The sequence below is a fragment of the Aulostomus chinensis genome, chromosome 12, assembly GCF_037954235.1.
Source record: "Aulostomus chinensis isolate RoL2024-O1b breed Wild chromosome 12, RoL_Achi_v1.0, whole genome shotgun sequence".
Lineage (NCBI taxonomy): Eukaryota > Metazoa > Chordata > Actinopteri > Syngnathiformes > Aulostomidae > Aulostomus > Aulostomus chinensis.
The window spans coordinates 17,429,027-17,447,284 of NC_141331.1; the positions used below are offsets into that span (position 1 = coordinate 17,429,027).

Genomic DNA, 18,258 nt, shown 5'->3' on the forward strand with positions numbered 1-18,258 from the left:
CTTCAAAATATCACAAAAATTGGCGTAATTGGGGGAAACTAAGTAAAAACAATCCTCAGATATGTAGGAGTATTTTGTTAAATCAATATTTCAGTCAAAAAAGTATCATTTTTATTTGCTGTGAATTCTTTTTGTTGCTTTTCAAGTTTTTTTTCCTACTGTACTGTTTGTCTTCTTAGTTAATCCGGTAGTCAGACACTCTAGCCAAAAAGAAAACCTTCACAACACATCATCCGTCTGTTATGTTCAAGTCAATGTAGAAGCAGGGCTTTTTTTTAGTCGTGGCATTTTTAAGTCAAATCAAAGTGATGATGAGGTTTGGATCGGACCAGATGTTGCTGGTCGGCACGGACAACAGATCTGAAAGGAGCAAAACCATTGACGGTGGAATCAGGGGCCTGTTTGAGACAATGACAATAAAACATCAAATTGTGCTCATAAGCAGGAGCATCAGTACACACATATTGATGCTGAGCAAATATGCTGTATTCATGAAGGAGAAGCACTTTTGGATGTTGTGTGAAGATATGGTCCAATGGCAGCAATTTTCATGCAATAGGGGGAAAAAAGACCGTGGAGAAAATGCCACAGTATTGACAAGTTATTGTCTGTTACACCATTAAGTCGGCGTTCAGAAACAACCAGCCATGTGAACACCATTGCGTCTCACAGCAAAAGGTAATGAGGGGAATTTCGCACAATGAAAACATGTGTTGACAAGACTGCGGCGATGTTACTGCTCCATCAGAACGGGCGCTGTGAAGAAAACACAGTAATGATCTGAAGGTACAATATCGTTTACAGGGCTTATACTCTGATAGTCCTGAAAATGACACGCAGTCTTTCCGCGCTGATGAGTTGGCTACAAAACACCGTGGGTCAGGATCATCGACTGCAAAATCTCAGGCAGACTTTGTTCAATATTTGAGTCGATACAGAGGTCTGTTGGCGGATCTGCAAAGTAGCACATTAAATCATAGTGGTGTAGAAGTGAGGACATTCAGGCTACTACTACTACTACTACCACTACAACTTTACTACTTCTGTGAGCATTAGAAGAACATTATTATTCGGACGACTGAGCACCCACGGAATGCCAAGGTCATTAAAGAGTCATCAGTTAGGGACGGGCTTTCAATAAAAACATATGTAGTTGCCCTTGGGTGCGAGGTAGAATGAATACTGGGAACCATCGGGATTAAGTTATCAAGATGAGCTTTAGAACACATCAGCTGATGGTTCAGAAATCCTAGCAGGTGGTGGTACAGATAAAGACACACAGGGAGATGTATTTTTTAAACGAGTTAATGTGGGCTGTTACTGTGGGACCGGAATCCACCAGCAGACCTGACCAAAGCTAGTTTATCGTTTTAATGATGTCATTTCCTGTTGGAAGAGAAGCAGATTTCCTGGAGAGCGAGAGAGAAAGAAATGATCGTAGTGTGTCGTGCTGCTAGGTATCATGTCTCTCTTTATGCCTGTTCAAAAGTGTAGGAACATGGGACATTTTCTTATTTAAACCTAATTTTAATACTTTGAAGGGTTATTAGGATTTATTGGCATACATAACCTGCTAATAAACAGTAGGTTATGAATATTTCAGGCATTTAAAGGTATTCAAAGAAATCCTCCATAAATTTAGCAAATAGTAATGTAGATGTTTTTGGTTTTTTTTTAAAACAGGATGATTTTTGAAAGAATAAATAAATGGACTATTATCATTACATTTAGTGGTTTTCCTCTACTTTTCTTCCTTATTTTCTTTCTTCTGCTTTACAAGTGAACTAGAAAATGCTTCTATTTCATGAGGCAGGTGCAGGCATTGCTCATCTTTTAATAACACACGTTTTATTGGAAGTTCAAAGTTTTTTGAAAAAAGTTCTATCCATAATCTCTTCACGAGACTTCAAGTTGGAACTGAAAAGAAAAGGCCTGGATATATTAAATAAAAACAAATGTCACCAAATCTGTTAATTTGTAATGTTTTCCGCTCGGAAAGGGACTCTTACGCGCGTCCGTCCCCCAGGCTTTACTGCACACAAAGCCCAGTGACTCGGGCAGAGACAGAAGGCTGCAGTCAGACCGTTATCACCTTCCAAGAGAATTGACCCTGACACTGGCACCATTCCCCAACCTGTCAATTTCACATTTTATTGCTTCTCTTAAAGCTTTGTCAGACTTCTGTTTATTTGTGATCGCCTCACTCCCCCACCAGTCTGATACCTGCGGCAGATCTGGCCGGGCCTTTTTCAGCCTTTTTGTGGTGCCAAAATCTACAAAGCTTGACGGGGTCTGGTTCGGTCAGAGTACAACACTGTATTTTCTTCATCGTCAGTATTAACAGTTGTTTTCTTGTTTTTGAAGTACTTGGAAAGGTAATCAAAAACCGTCTTCTTTATAATTGTTGAGGGTTGAACAAAATTGCCTCACTACACCACAGTATTCCAGTAATCATAAATCTTCATAAATGACTTAACGATAATGTGTATTTAGTATATTCATCAGTAAAGCACTTGTTTTGTCACACGTTTAGTTGAAGCAAAGCAGCACCTTAACAGTAGAAGGCTGAGGGGGCGTCTCTGGAACCGAGCGGCGCACCTTTGTCAAAATACCAGCAACACATAGCCACGCATCATTTAATTGTTGATTTATATTATGATACATTTGATTATATTTGTGCTAAAACTGATTTGTAGTAGTAGTAGTAGTAGTAGTTTATTGGCAGCTTTACATGTCTGTTGTTTTCTTGTCAGGGCTGAGACATCCTTTGACCCACGCAGCTAATATAATTAATTTGTTCCTCTGATACAAGACACTTTCATTAATTTTACCGGCACAACTCTTATTTAGTGCACAACAATGTGGAGCTGTAAGAAGACAACTGCTCATTTTTTTTTGCGTGACTTTGATTTCATCAAGTGAAGCAGATTTGGAACGAGAGCTCGGCTGAACATCATCATGAGAAATTATTACTACGGGTTCACTTCTTTTTTCTTCTTCTTCTTCCTGTTATTAGCTCACTGAGATGTTCTCAGTGTTTGTTGGCAGAGGGAAAAAAAACAACCTCTTACTTTTCGTGCAACGCTGCGCAGAATCATGTCGGCTCTGAACGAGTGGCAAAGATTTGTTCTTTTCCCCCTTAATGGCACTCAAAGTGCTTGACAAGGTTGAAAGGCACATGCACGCGCGCGCGCGCACACACACACACACAGACAGAGACACATACAAACACACTCACACTGCGGGGGCTGCTAAGCAAGTAACCAACCTGCTCATCAGGACCCTTCGACACGGTCTGCAGAGAAGCAGTCAAATCCTAGTGGGCCATGCAGCCCTAATGAAGAGCGACAGCTAGAGATGTGCGGATCAATGATGATAATATATTGACATCCTCTGTCTCAACCTATCTGATTGAAGATCCTGACGTGTATTTCATCATTTTATAACCTGCCATCACCAGCATCTCCTTTAAATCTTCCTGAGTTGGTAGAAAGTCTTTATCTTTGTCCTTCATTGTTTAGATGTTAAAACCAGCCATTTGTTTTGTGTTTTCTTTTATAGCTGTTAGTTTGTCAGATAAAAAAAAGGTTTAACACAAATTTAAAAGTGAAATGGTTTATTTTTTCTAATGTCTTGTCAAATTAAGTAATTACACTTTAATTAAGTTGCACCTCAGTAAGATGGGGGGCTTCATTATAGACAGTTCTATCTGTCATGACGAAATATTGGTGTGTGTGATAAAAAGAAAAAAAAAACACCTTGCCATATGTTTTTGTGTGAAGTCCGTTCGTGAAATAACCTAAATTTAGACATCGATTTAAAAAAGATACATTGTCTGTCATCAAGTCAAGTTCATCTTATGAGGAGCTACTTGCACTACTAGATTACCTCTTACTCGCTCTGAAATGTTACTCTTGGGTGAGGTTCGACGATAATACGCACACAGAGTCATAATGAGCATCAATATTCAGGAAACCAGTCAGCCGGCATCATCATTGGCCCAAAATGTTTGAAACTTGCTGATTGAGCAGGTCTTGTTATCCTTAACAAGTAACAACCAGCATATCCATCCTCTGATGTCAAAATATCGAGTTCATCACTGCCAAAGAAATGATAACATGCATTGTCCTGTGCTCCAATAGTTTATATTTACTGTCTCCTTGTTACTCTGGTTATCTGAACATGTGTTTCAGCCTCAAAGAAGCTTAACAAGATGCTCGTGTTTACGGAAGACAGGGAAGATTAAAAAAAAAGGTCCGTTAGCTTCATTTTCAACATCTTGATGGGGACTAAGCTGCACGTGTGTTTTCGCGTTTGGGGAACAAGACTCTTGACTGCTTTTTAAGTCGTATTACCTGCTGTTGCAAGACTTTTATTGATGCAGGCTGTCTGTTGTGAGCCAAACTAGTCTCAAGAAAGGAAGGTAAACCAAAGGTAATGTAGTGATGTTTCATAAAAGATGTAAAATCCAAATAAATTCCAATTCAAATCCAGAGCGATACTGTAGGACACAGCTGAAGGCAGTGATTTGTTTGTGGTGTCAAAAATGTGGAAAGTTAAGAAGAAAAAAAGTCTCATCTTCTATTTCTCTGAACGTTTAAGTCTGTGGGGTAACGGGAAGCTACTGCTGTCACTTTTTGGTTCGATAGTTTCATATTTGTGTACGTTATGCGTAGAAATTCTGTGTGAAAACAGGCATTTTTGGGAACTTGAGCCTGTGAACGATCTGTCGATTAAACGCTCCATCAAACAAGATCAGACGTAAAAAAACGTGGAAAATAAGTATCCTGGATCAGCCCTGTGATTCAGTTTGAAACACACACATAGACACACACACTCACTCACACATACACACGCACTCACACACACACATACACACACTCACTCACACACATACACACACTCACTCTCACACACAGATGCTTGAGTAGCACTAAAAACATAAGAGTTCACAGTATTTGCAATACATCATGTATCCATCCATCCATCTTCTTCCACTTATCCAGGTCCATTTGCGGGGGCAGCAACCTAAGCAGAGAAACCCAGACTTCCCTCTCCATGGCTGCTTTGCCCAGCTTCTCATGGGGGATCCCGAGGAGTTCCCAGACCAGGAGAGAGACAATTCTCTCTAACGTGTCCTGGGTCTTCTCCAAGGCCGCCTATCATTTGGACGTGCCTTAAACACCCCCCTAGGGAAGTGTCTGGGAGGCATCCTGACCAGATGCCCTAGGCACCTCATCTGACTCCTCTGGACGTAGAGGAGCAGGAGCTTCTCACCCTGTCTGTCAGGGAAAGCCCAGCCACCCTCCAGAGGAAACTCATTTTGGCCGCTTCTACCCATGAACTTGTGCTTTCAGTCAATACCCAAGCTTATGATAATAGGTGAGGGCAGGAACGTAGATCGACCGGTAAATTAAGAGCTTTGCCTTTCGGCTCAGCTCCCTCTTCACCTCGACAAACCGATGCAGAGTCTGCATAACTGTAGACGCCGCACCAATCCACCTCACGATCCATCTTTCCCTCACTCTTGAACATCACCCCAAAGTACTTAAATTCCTCCACTTGGGACAGGGTCTCATCCCCAACCCGAAGATGGCACGCCACCCAAAACATGGATTCAGATGCTGATCTCATCCCAGTCACTACACATTCGGCTGCCAACCGATCCAGCGTGAGCTGAAGGTCAGGGCCTGGTGAAGCCAACGGGACCACATCGTCCGCAAAAAGCAGAGACCCGCTCCTGCAGCCACCAAACCGGATCCCCTTAATACCCTGGCTGCGCCTAGAGATTCTTTCCATAAAAATTCAGAATAGAATCGGTGACAAAGGACAGCCCTGGTGGCATCCAAACCACACTGAAAACAAGTACGACTTCCTGCCCGCAATGCGGACCAAGCTCTGGCACCAGTCATACAAGGAGCGAGCCGCCCAAATCAGGAGGTCAAATACTTCATACTCCCTGAGCATTCCCCATAGGATTCCTTGAGGGACACGGTTGAATGCCTTCTCCATGTCTACAAAATACATGTATACTGGTTGGGCAAACTCCTATACACCCTCAAGGACCCTGCTGACAGTGTGGAGCTGGTCCACAGTTCTATGACAGGATGAAAACCACACTGCTCCTCCTGGATCAGTGAACAGTCAGGACCCAGACTACCCTCTCGTCCACTAGATTGGACCCCAATGGACAGGCACTGAGCCGAGTGGCAACAAGTGAAAAGAGTCCAACCCCTCTTGAGAGGACTGGTTCCAGAGCCCTTGCTTGCGTTGAGGTGAGTCCGACTGTATCTTGCCGGAACCGCTCAACCTCACGCACCAGCTGAGGCTCCTTCCCCTTTAGAGAGGTGACATTCCACATGCCCAGAGCCAGCTTCTGCAGCCAAGGATCAGACCAGCAGACTCTCCACTCTTGGCTGCCACTAATCCAACATAGCGACTGACCCCTTTGGCCCCTCCCTTTGTTGGTGAGCGCACTGGATGTGGGACCCGAGTTTTCTCTTTGGGCTGTGCATCTCATGTGTCATTATTTAATGAAGATGAATATTAAAAGAATGATTATTTTGCTTTTTTATCTTGAAATAGACTGAATTGTTTTCCGTATGACTTTTTTTTACACATTCAAATCAAATGAGTGTGATTTTGCAGATGTTAAAGATTTTCAACTGTAGGGAAGATCATTTTTCTTTTCCTTTTTTAAAATTTTGACATTTTTCCTCTCTTACTGATTGTGGTATGTAGATACAGCCAAAGTAAGAACAATGTCATCTTTAAATTTTCCTTTTGATGAATGAACGAAACATTTTCTGATATTTAAAGACTTTTCAAAAAATACTTTAGAACTCTTCGGGCAGTTGCGTGACAAAGAGCTAAATAACACCCAAAAGCAGTTATGTCAAAATGCTTTGGTTTAATGTGCAGAACTGTTGTCATTGCTTCATCATTTCAGGTTGAAAGACAAGTACTCACTGTTTCTCTGCGAATCAAGAACCATATTAATTGGCAGAGAACAAAAAATGTTCACTCACAACTGATTGATGATCGTTAATATTTGACTGGATCTATTCGTTAACCTGAAAATGCAAATCACACTCCCTGACAATCAAGACTGATCACACAAAAAAATCTCATCAAAATACAAAAAAAAAAATTCCCTCGCGACAATTTGCACGTGCTCTGAAAATTATCTGAGATATACACTGTATAGCTACAAATTATGGCTCCAGCTGCTGCACAGCTGCAGGAGCTGTGATAAGTCATCTCTAGCTGCCAGTGTGAATGTCGACGGTGACAGTTTTTTCTGGAGTGGGAGAACGAAAGCTTTCCTTTTCATTAATACACATCTAGCGAAGCCATCTCTGCTGCAGAAGCTTCTGCTCACATGTGTCCTCACTCTCTGTGGCAGGAATGAATGAATAAATGTGTGTGTGTGTTTGTGTGTGTGTGTGTGTGTGTGTGTGTGGACTTATAGAAGGTGCCTCAGCTTGCAACTGTAAAGAAATGCATCTGAAATGCGAACACACACAAGTGTAAATGAACCTCCAGCGATCCATCATCTGATTATGGATTTACACATGGTTGCACAAACGCTAATACACTCTTGTGTTGTTGCAGGTAAACGGCACTCCACCTTGTATCCGAGCGCTGACAAAGATGCTCTACTGCCCCTTTTGTCAGGGCATACCTGCCGTTAAACCCTGCAGGAACTACTGCCTGAATGTTATGAAGGGTTGCCTGGCAAATCAAGCTGATCTGGATTCCGAATGGAACCAGTACATCGGTGAGTCTTTTCACACGTTTGGTTTTTCTGACAGTCTAGTTTGGATTTTCATGTTTTTCTTATGTTACTGATGTATGTCTGGGTGCAGTGTGATTCAAGTGGTGGGTGTTCGGATGAAAATAACCCTTAAAGTACATTCGGCGGATTATTCCACAGCTCTCTCTGTAATGTGCAACTCCATAGGCACCACTGACAGCGACCACCAGCGTTTTCAGTTCAGTTGCAGGCTTTCGACGTGAATCGTTTGAAAACTGTTTGAAACTTTGCCCAATGTAGTACAAGTCAAGTACTACTACAAGCGGCACAATGAAGTGAGAGTATCTGAAAGGTGGTGTACATTAGGTGAGATAAGTCATAGCTGGAAGCAAACCATTTAAATCACTGAGTATCACTTTATTCTCACTGTTACACTTTGATTTTAACATCATAAATACTGATTAATGTGGCCTTGCAGCTCAGTCTGTTATGTTTATGAAAGAGTAAACACCTTAGTGTTTCATAAGCACAAATAAAAGCTTTGGGCAGTTTGTCGGCAAGGAAAAGTAATGATCATTTAAGAGAAAATGAAAAATGAGTACTAAAACTACAGAGTGAATACTTAATGTTAAAATTGGAATGAGATGGAATTAAAAACTCTGGATTCTTTCTCCTTCGTACACCATGTTATCAGTATGATAGATATTTTAGTTTACTTTAGTTTGGAAACAATTGTGCTTTACCTTTTGGAAAATAAAAAGAAGTGATAAAATATGATGTTCTGCATGAGATGAGACTTAACTTGCAATTTTTTATCCATTTCCACAACTTTCCATTCTTTTTTTTTTCTTTTTTTTTTTAGAAAGGCTGCCGCAAAATCAAGAATTTCCAATTTTAGCAATCGCAAAAAACGAAACAAAAAAACCCTTCAAACTGACTGATTTGATAGAAGTACTGATGAATCCAAACTTTTTTGTGTGATGAAGGAATTTAACTCTGACATGTTGTTACCATGTTGATGTTACCAGTTCCATTTACAAACAGTGGCCACACAGATAAGTAGATGCTTTATTTGCCACCTTCTCTCAACAGTTTCCTGCATGAAAAGATGTTATTCATGGGATTCTGCTCTCCTGCTGGGCTTAATGGGGATTTGTAATAAGGCAGAAGTGCACCGCGGGGAGTTTGACGTTCATTGGGAACTCGTTCAGCTAAACCTGAATGTAATATTTCATAAAATGCTATTGTGAGTCCTGTTGTCATGTAGGTAGGTTGTCTTGTATGACTGAAATAAAGCGTAGACAGTAAAAACGTACCTCTAAAAGTACAGTTAGTTGCCAGCCTTCAAACAAAACAGGATAATCCCTCCCACCTGCCAAAGTACGACGAAGTTTTTAAACCACAGTTAAAGTATTATATAAGTTCTAGTCTTGTCTTCCTGCTTGAACTGTCATCTAATTGTTGGTCTTGCAGTGTTGTGAGGAGACGTCTGGTTCAAGCACTTATCATTCAGCTGTAAAACACTCAACAACTTCATTCAGGAGTTTTTCACTATTGGAAGCACACACGCACACAAACACGGACACACATGATCAGACATGAAGCCCCACAGATTCGATCCTGTATTTTACCCACCGCCTTACTCCTCCCCACCTCCACTGAGTTCAGGAGCACTCTTAAGAGTACATGAATAATTAGTAGTAGTGGCTATGTGGTCGCTATGGGAAAATCAGAACTACATCTCCTGTATTCACCTCCTGAAAAGGGGATATTTTCAATTCATGAAAATGTGCACGAGGGGACGGTGGTGCAGTGGTCAGCACTGTCGCCTCACAGCAGGGAGGTTCCAGGTTTGAGTCCCAGCTCCATCACAGGATCTTTCTGTGTGAGTCTCCATGTTCTCCCCGTTCCTGTGTGGGTTCTCTCTGGTACTCCAGCTTCCTCCCACAGTCCAAAGACATCAAGAGAGGACGAGGCTGATTGATACTCTAAATTGACTGTAGGTGTGACTGTGAGTGTGAATGGTTGTCTGTCTCTATGTGTTGGCCCTGTGGTGGACTGGTGACCTGTCCAGGGTGAACCCCACCTCTCACCCGTAGCTGCTAGGATAGGCTCCAGCCCCCCCTCGACCCTTAACAGGAATAAGCAGCAGGAATAAGCAGGAATAAGCAACCAATGGATGGATGGATGGAAAATGTGCATGCTGTGAAGCTTTTACAGTATAGCCAACACCTCTGTATGAAAATCTGTGAGCTAATCATAATCACTGGGGGCGGGGCTAAACCAAGGATGAAGTCACTATGCCCATATCATTTTATGCAGTAAACTATATAATCACATTTTTTGTAGATGTTTTACAGCTATTCACCAATATAACCAAGCAGCTCCAACAACCATTTTGACATTAACTCGTATTGCAGCCGGCTTGAAAGTTCAGCTCCTTTTTGTCGAGTGAGACTGAGGTGAAATTTGGTGATGTTTTTCATGAAGAAGCAGATTGATGTGTGCACTATGAGGCAAATATCACTTCCTGCTTCCAGTGGGTGGTGTCTGTGGCCTGTACTACACACCTTCACCTGTATGGTCCGGATCAGCCTCATTGTTGCTAAATCCCGCCGACACACAAACAAAAAGGCAACTGAAAACACACTTTTTTTGGTAGCGGTAATAGGAACAGCTTCAAATGTCACGACATCGCACTCCTGCTGAAAAGTTGTCGTATCACATAAAGAGTGAAGGAGAACAGCCCACATGGAGTGAAGGAAACCACCTCCAAAAAGTCATTCTGACAAAAAAGAAAAGAAATCCTCACAGAAACTGCAGGGCGTTGCTCCTCCAGTTTAAGCGCCGCTCCGTTGGCCCCTCAGGCCCCTCAGGCCCTGACCACTTCTCTCAACAGCAGTGAGAGGCTTTGTCTCAGGGCTCTGAGAGAACTGACACCGACTTGAATCCGAGATATTCATCTTGATTCCGCTAGCGTCCATTCAGAGAGGCATTATGTGCCTGCTCCATTGACCAGAGAAGACAAGATATGGGGGAGACAAAAACTAATCCAACCAAAGAGTGTGAAATCCTTTAAACCTGGAGGCTGTGCCCCTGATAGTAACGATTTTCCTCACAACACCCTTTCACAGCTCCACTTGCAGGAAAGCACACCTGCTCATTAAATAAATTCCTTTGACAGACCTGACATGGACGCACGCACACGCACACACACACACACACACACACACACACACACGCAGGTCTTACCTTTTATCTGTGATATGAGTGCGAGGTAAAGAGGGACACTGACTGTTGGCATCAGATGTCTGACCGTGGATGAATCGTTGGTTGATATATCCCTCAGAATTGAGGAAACATCAAAATGTTTCAAAATATTTATTTACCGTGAAAGAAAGAACTGGTTTATGTCCCTTTTAAGTCAAGAATGTGTCCACTTGTGCCTTGTCATTTATATGATCTGGCAGGTCTGGTGAAAAGGAAGAAAAGAGGGATGATATTAAGGTACTGTATATCCTGGGGCGCACATCTTTTTTTTCGGTCTGGTTCTTGAATGAGGAGCTGGAGGTTTTGCTTGGTCCTCACCCTGTTATGCCGCTTTTTATTTGATTTTATTTTGTATTTTTTTTCCCCGAGCTGTTATGGTCCCCTCCTGACTGCTTTCATCGCTGTCCTCCTGAAGAAGATGTAGACCTGCTTCTTTGCTCCCCCTGCCATTTGTTGTTTGCATCCTCAAGTCAACATCTGGCTTTGGGTCTCTGGGTCTCTGCTATCGTCATCAGTGGCGAGAGGCCAGATGCGGACAGGTGTGGTTAAGGTTGCTCTGAACAGGGTCTCTCCAATCACTGGATGTATTTAAAGACTTATTTATTGTTCTTTAGCATGATTTATTTATTCTGTCGTTATGTAACAGCACTATATATCAATATTAAAATGAAGAGAGGAGGTAGTTTCCTTATCTGCCAGATATTAAGTAATGGCAGGTATTGCAACATTTCCGACATCTCTCTCTCTCTCTGTCTTCTCTCTTTACTCCCCATCTCATTTCCTCACACTTTACTTACCTTTGCATAACAATCGGCATATTTACCCTTGACAGTTTGCATTTATGACAAGCTGCAAACGTGAGCGTGCAGCGGCGGCTGCCTCCGACGGTAGCAGCACTTCCTCCTCTGCATAGATGGAACAGCTTTCCTCACTGAGCCGCCTGGTGCAGTGATTTGATGCAGCACCTTAAATCCCCCGTTGTTACTTCGGCCCATAAAACAGTTGATGACTAGAAAGGGACTGCCACTGCTACTAATCACTGCCTAAGAGACGATGAGGAGGATTACTTTTCAACAAATCTAGATTCTGATCTATTGGATGACTTTTGCTGGCGGTACGCTAACATTTAAAAGCAGAAGAAGCCTTCTGCACACTGTCTCGCTTGATTGCTCGTAACTTTATTACAACGTTTCAGTCTGTCTGACCTTCATCAGGTACAACGGCACCTACACTTGTTCATCCATATGTGTGTGTGTGTGTGTGTGTGTGTGTGTGTGGAGGAGCAATCATCGAATCAGATGACTTGTGAAATTAGTCTGACTGACGTCGCCTTATGTTAATACAAACAGGGTGAGCGTCAACTGTCAGAAAATTAAAAGGGTTAGAAAAAGGTTAATTTACTTAGAAAAGCGCACAGGGGCCCAATGCACTAAATGTAATTCTCAACATCAATACAACTCTCCAAATAGAAAGATCAAGAAACTGTTACAAGATTATTTCCATTTCACATTAAATACATTTTCTACCAGATTATATTATCTTGGTATGGCACAGTGACTCAGCAAAGTGACCTCATACTAATTCTGAATTCTAAAATGAACGATGTAAATAGGCATTTAAACATAACACCCAGCTCCAGACCGTGTTGGTATTTTGCTAATTAGTCGTGTTCCAAGTGGTCAGGCTATTTAAAGAAGGAATGCAAATAATTACAGCATGATATTCTTAAGAGTTCAGTGTTTAGTCCTCTTGGAGACAGGATCTAGAAGGTGAACATCTAGAATGTTGGAAGCAATTTTCCTAGAGAGTAATTGACAGGCTCTTTATTCCACATTGACTGAAAGGTTAAGATTATGTTAAGTTTATTTCCTTTATTTCATCTACCTCTTGACAGAAGCGTCAAATCAAAAATCTGCGCTGTGAGCAGGGTTTGAACCTGCGCGGGGAAACCCCACTGGATTTCGAGTCCAACGCCTTAACCTCTCGGCCATCACAGCTACATATACAGGATTATGCTAACATTAAGCATGGACTAAATTACCATTAATCGTGCTAAGCTAACTATCAGCCAGCCAGTTCCTGTGGGCGCACAGAGGAGAGAAGGGTATCTATCTACATGTCTGTGGCAAATAAGAGTTTTGAATTTCCCCAGAAAATGGCACGTACTTTAAAGGCCATTGTATCTTGAATGACTGGAAAATATTCTCAATAATTGTTCTGGTTTTACTCGTGAGATATTTTAAGTGTCAACTGTCAATGACCTTAGATCAAAGTGTGGAAACACTTGTGTTTCCCCCTTAAGCAGGAAATTAATTAGACTTGCAAATGAAATATGACTATAAGGAGTTATTTAAAACACCAGATGACTGTCGGCTGCAAGTATCAAATTATTGAAATGCATGAGGCTCACACTGTCGTTTCACTTTAATTAGGAAAAAGCCCTTTCTCTGCGACTAATAGAGCTTAAACACTTTTTCCTTTTGTTCAGCTCTGCGACTACACATTTACAAATTTCACAGCATGCAGCAGCTAAAAATATTCCTATTAAAAATCATGTTCTTGTGTAATGTTTTCCTAATCTGTATGTCTTTGTTAATGTTACACTCACTGAATGAATCACATCCGAATAAATCATACAGCAGATTAAAATGGCTTGGCTAATTCTAATCCGTTTGTTCCCACTGGACAACAAAGCCTCGCTGACCTCTGCCTATTTTACAAGACAAGATTGCGTAGTACATTAATTATGATAAGAAAAGCTAATTAAAAAAATAACTTTATACCATATTTTGTTTTCATTCATGTAGGAAATTCATTGCAGATAGCAGAATTTAATAAATTCTACCTTCTAGTCAATTGTTAATCATTCTTTTTACAAAAGCTGTCCATGTGCAACTGGATGAGATTGACAGTGGGATTAGATTTTAATTACATTAATTAGCTGAAGCGTGGAGCAGCTGATGAACAGCTGTCAGTCTTTTCCCTGCACCTGAGAACGTTACGCTGATCATAATCATCCACGCATCAACCCTTCTGGGAAACAGAGCATTGCTCTCTATGATTAGATCATTTGATGTCTGTTTTTTGAAAGTGTTTACTTTTCTTCTGTTATTTAAAAATGCTTCTGGTTGATTATGGATCTCTTTTGTAGAAGGATGCTCTGAAGCAGGCTGTTTTTAACCATTTTTGATGTTATTTATCAGGATATTTGGAGACTTTGAAGTCTTCTTCCTCGTTGGTCATATAAATACCAGTCACGTGCCGTGGTGATGGATATTGTCTTCTGCAGGAGCAGCAGTTTACACGCTACACCCGGTGTCATTGTCATTTTTTTGTGTTGACAGGTCGTTGATGCCTGTGATGGAACTGTTGCTCCTGTAGCTTCACAGTTTTCATAGTGAGGCTCTAGTTTGGCTTTAAGGGATTAACCAAACCCTCAAACCCTCCTTTTATCAGCTACAAAAGAATTGATATTTGTATTTAATAAAGTTTTTGACTGATTCAGATCCTGGTCTTTAAAGTAGTGCTACATGATTAACCGTGATGCAGTTATAGAAATGAGAAAAATATCTCTTTTCAGAAGGGCAGCACGGTGGTGCAGTGGTCACAGCAAGAAGGTTCCAGGCTCCATCACAGGATCTTTCTGTGTGAGTCTCCATGTTCTCCCTGTTCCTATGTGGGTTCTCTCTGGTACTCCAGCTTCCTCCCACAGTCCAAAGACATCAAGAGGGGACGAGGCTGATTGATACTCTAAATTGACCGTAGGTGTGACTGTGAGTGTGAATGGTTGTCTGTCTCTATGTGTTGGTCCTGCAGTGGACTGTCCAGGGTGAACCCTTCCTCTGCTTGGATCGGCTCCAGCCCCTCCATGACCCTGATGGATGGATGGATCTCTTTTCAGTGGTGCTGCACAAATTGAAGAAATTGCAAATTCAATTCAATTCTATCAATAATCTTAACATGACTCCCACTGCCTGGTGCAGCACCAGATATTAGCCTCTTTTCATCATACATGCAGTGTCATAAACACATGAAGCAGCTCATGTCTTCCAGTTGAGGGCAAGTTATTGATGTTCAAATTTGCTATTTGCAGATCAATACCTCAATCTGATATGTCTGCTTGACGAGATTCCGGAAAAGTAACCCCCCCCCCATGTCACCCACGGACATGTGCGGGGAGGGGAAGGGCCTGCTCATCTCTGCTGGCTGCTTTGTTCAGGGCCTGAGCACAATCATACCAGGAGAGCTGAGAGTTTGCCTGGGTGGAGGTTCTTCAGGTCCTCCCTGAGTGCTTTCTACAGAAGCTCTTCAAGTGAACCGGTTGACTATGCAGCCACTTTATTTTCAATCTGTGGCCCTGCTGTTTACAGGCGGTTATTGATCTCTCTGGAGAGACATGTCACCACACTGAAAGTGATCTGCATTGATCTTATCTGCTCATTTCTTTTTAATTAGGTGATTTGTTTCACTTGGTAACTGGAGCCAGACACACCCGCACTGTACAGAGGCAGCAACATCTTTCCTTTGTGTAAAATTACTCATGGATACAATATTGACTGCGAAAACCTTCCTCATAAACTAAGTGGAGAAGCCATTAGAGGAAAGTCAAACGATACAACTGGAAACAAACTTTTTCTGCTCATAATCAACTGATAACCGGCATTAATTCAATCACAGTTAACCCTCACTCCTCCCTCGTACTTCTTTCCCTCCTTCAAAGGGACGTGATTTGAAGAGTTGGCAATCTGAATAGGTAAATCTGCTTCATCTGACCTGCTTTTGTGACCCTCCTTCCAGGTGTGAATGTCATCCATTGTTCAGCTTTTAGTGAAGAAGTGTTTTTCCGAGAGAGGGAAATTTATAGATGTTTGAAATAAATGTAACCCACTCTCCTAATCATTTCACCAAAGGAAGACAGAACATGAGTGGGCAAACACAGGCAGTGAAGAAAGAGAACTTAAAGTTGAAATGTGTTTCTTTTGTGTGTGTATCTGCAGTTCCAGACTTTAGTTTCATACCCCTTTGAAAACATTTTCAATGACTTCTGTCTGTATTTTTTCTTGATAGAACTGTGGAAGGGCTGTTTTTTGTTACTGAATATTAGTTTTGGTCTGCTTTTGGTCATAGTTCTTACAGGAACATTTTCCTTGTCCTATGCTATAAGGGGCATAATAGCCGGTATTACTTGGGCTTTTGGGTTGTTGTTGATTTTTCCAACACTGTACACCTTTGCCCAGGCGCTCCGACGAGCTGCTTTCACCTTCCAGTCCTGTGCTGTGAAGAGCAACCTACTTGTTTTGTGGTGTTCTGTTGTTGGTGGTTCCCCCCTTTTGGAGAAAGCTGCTGCTCATTTTGCAGGGACCCTGCAGTCCAGATTAGATGGACCACGAAGGACACCATAAACAGTTAAGATGAAGAACTTAATGTGGTGTGGATCCACCCTCCATTGATCGCTTCACGTGACCTTTTGCTCAACCAATTCGCCGAGAACAACTCCTTCAGCTCCTTCGGAAGGTGGTTCTTGAAGCACGGGCTGCATCACGCGGAGGCTCTGGGTACTAGGGTGCTTCTTTGCCCAGCTCCTCCTCTGTCTCACTAGATTGGGCATGGGTGCATCCAAATGCTCTCTGTCGTGATTTTTAAACCTCTGTGTTTCTTCGACCTTTTGTTGCAGATGCTGCATAGTCCACTGACTCCCCTTATGTCCATCCTCCTGGGAACCTCTTCAACCTCCTTAATCCTAATTGTCTGCTCTACATTCTGTCTGTTGATCCAGTATTTCAAACCTCTTATGAGATTTTTTTTTTATTATTATTATTATTATTATTCTCATGCAGCACTGATTTAGAATTTAGGCTTGTCATGGAAGAATTGTTCCTTATTTCCTTTAACTTCCATTCTACCAACATACCTAACATACCGTTTACCGGAGTCTCTCAGGGGATCTGAAGAAAATGAATTATATAATTAATTCCATCTAAAAAAAAAACAATACATACACATTCTTATTTTAGGAGCACTGTTTGAAAAACAAAAAAAAAGCTAAACAGCAGCTTTTATCCTTTGTGAAAATCGCATTAAAAAAAATTCTCATCGGACTCAAGTGCCATTTAGTTTTGAGTAATCTGGTTAAAAAGTAATAATTACTTTTATGGGAACCTCTTCTTTTCATGCCGTTAATGCCTTTTCATTTTATTCACAGCACACTACTTTGGAGGTTTATCTTGTATCACAGAACATAAACCCTCAGTTTAGTCGATATGTTTTATTTTTGGTAGTATGCGTATCAGGCTTCCAACTGAATGCGCATATCTTACATTTGGGGAGATTTACAGGCTCTGCAACACACGCACATAAGGAAATCAATGTCTGTCTCCTTCAGAATGACTGACAGAGACCCCCCCCACCCCCGCTCCACACCCCCTGATGCTTTAAATTAGGACCCATGGCACGCACAAACTCAATAAATAGCTCCATCTACTAAAACAGCATATGGGAACCTGGGGGCTTTAGACTTCATCCCCTTGGACCCTAATACTTTGTTTTGTTTTTTTTAAAACAGCACTAATTAAAACTAAACAAAGAGAGAAAACAATGAAATGAACTAATTAGAAACAAATTGATTGACAAACCCATGGAAAATGTGAATGATAGATTAAAGCACCTGCAACATGATAAGGGAAAGACCTCTGGGGTGTGCAGGTACCCCAGCCGCTGGGATGCAACGTTGTCCAGAACACTGCGGCTGATTTCTGTTGTTTACAGTTTACTTGATGAGTCTCGATGCTTTGCTCATACAGTATTCTCCATCATCCAGCTTTTATTAGATGGACCGAAATCCCCTTGGTGCTGATGTGTGCCTAACAACGCATCTGACTGTGCAATCAGAGCTACAATGGATTGGAAATCAGAGGGCTTGAAGCCGTCTGTAAGGTCTTTATATTTAGCTACGATTTCAGCTTCCCAGACTCACCAAAACCAACAGCTAAGGGGAAAAAGAATTCTAGTTAGATTTCTCATGCAACCATCCACAATTGTCTTGTCACCTTGTATCTGTGATTAAATGACTAAAGAAGATAAGCATAAAGTGCCTGCCGAGTAGCCGCATTCTTTGTTACACCGCACTCATCCTTTGTGTGAGATTCGATTAGATACTTTTGAACAACAGTGATTTGGAAGACGGTTTAAAATGTTTGTTTCCACTATTTTCTGTGATTGTTCTACCATCTATT

General features: G+C 41.6%; 1 protein-coding gene and 1 non-coding gene across 3 annotated transcripts in view; one reads left to right on the forward strand and one right to left on the reverse strand.

Moving 5' to 3' along the window:
* Window positions 1-18,258, forward strand: part of LOC147252309 (glypican-6-like) — a 92,876-nt gene that overhangs the window by 38,277 nt on the left and 36,341 nt on the right. For both annotated transcript variants that reach the window (XM_086220569.1, XM_086220570.1), the window contains exon 4: window positions 7,615-7,780. In XM_086220569.1, coding sequence (XP_086076695.1) covers window positions 7,615-7,780 — 166 coding nt within the window. The remainder of the gene's footprint in view (window positions 1-7,614; window positions 7,781-18,258) is intronic.
* trnas-cga (transfer RNA serine (anticodon CGA)) lies at window positions 12,942-13,023 on the reverse strand. The gene has a single exon. It is a non-coding gene; the product is annotated as a tRNA-Ser (tRNA).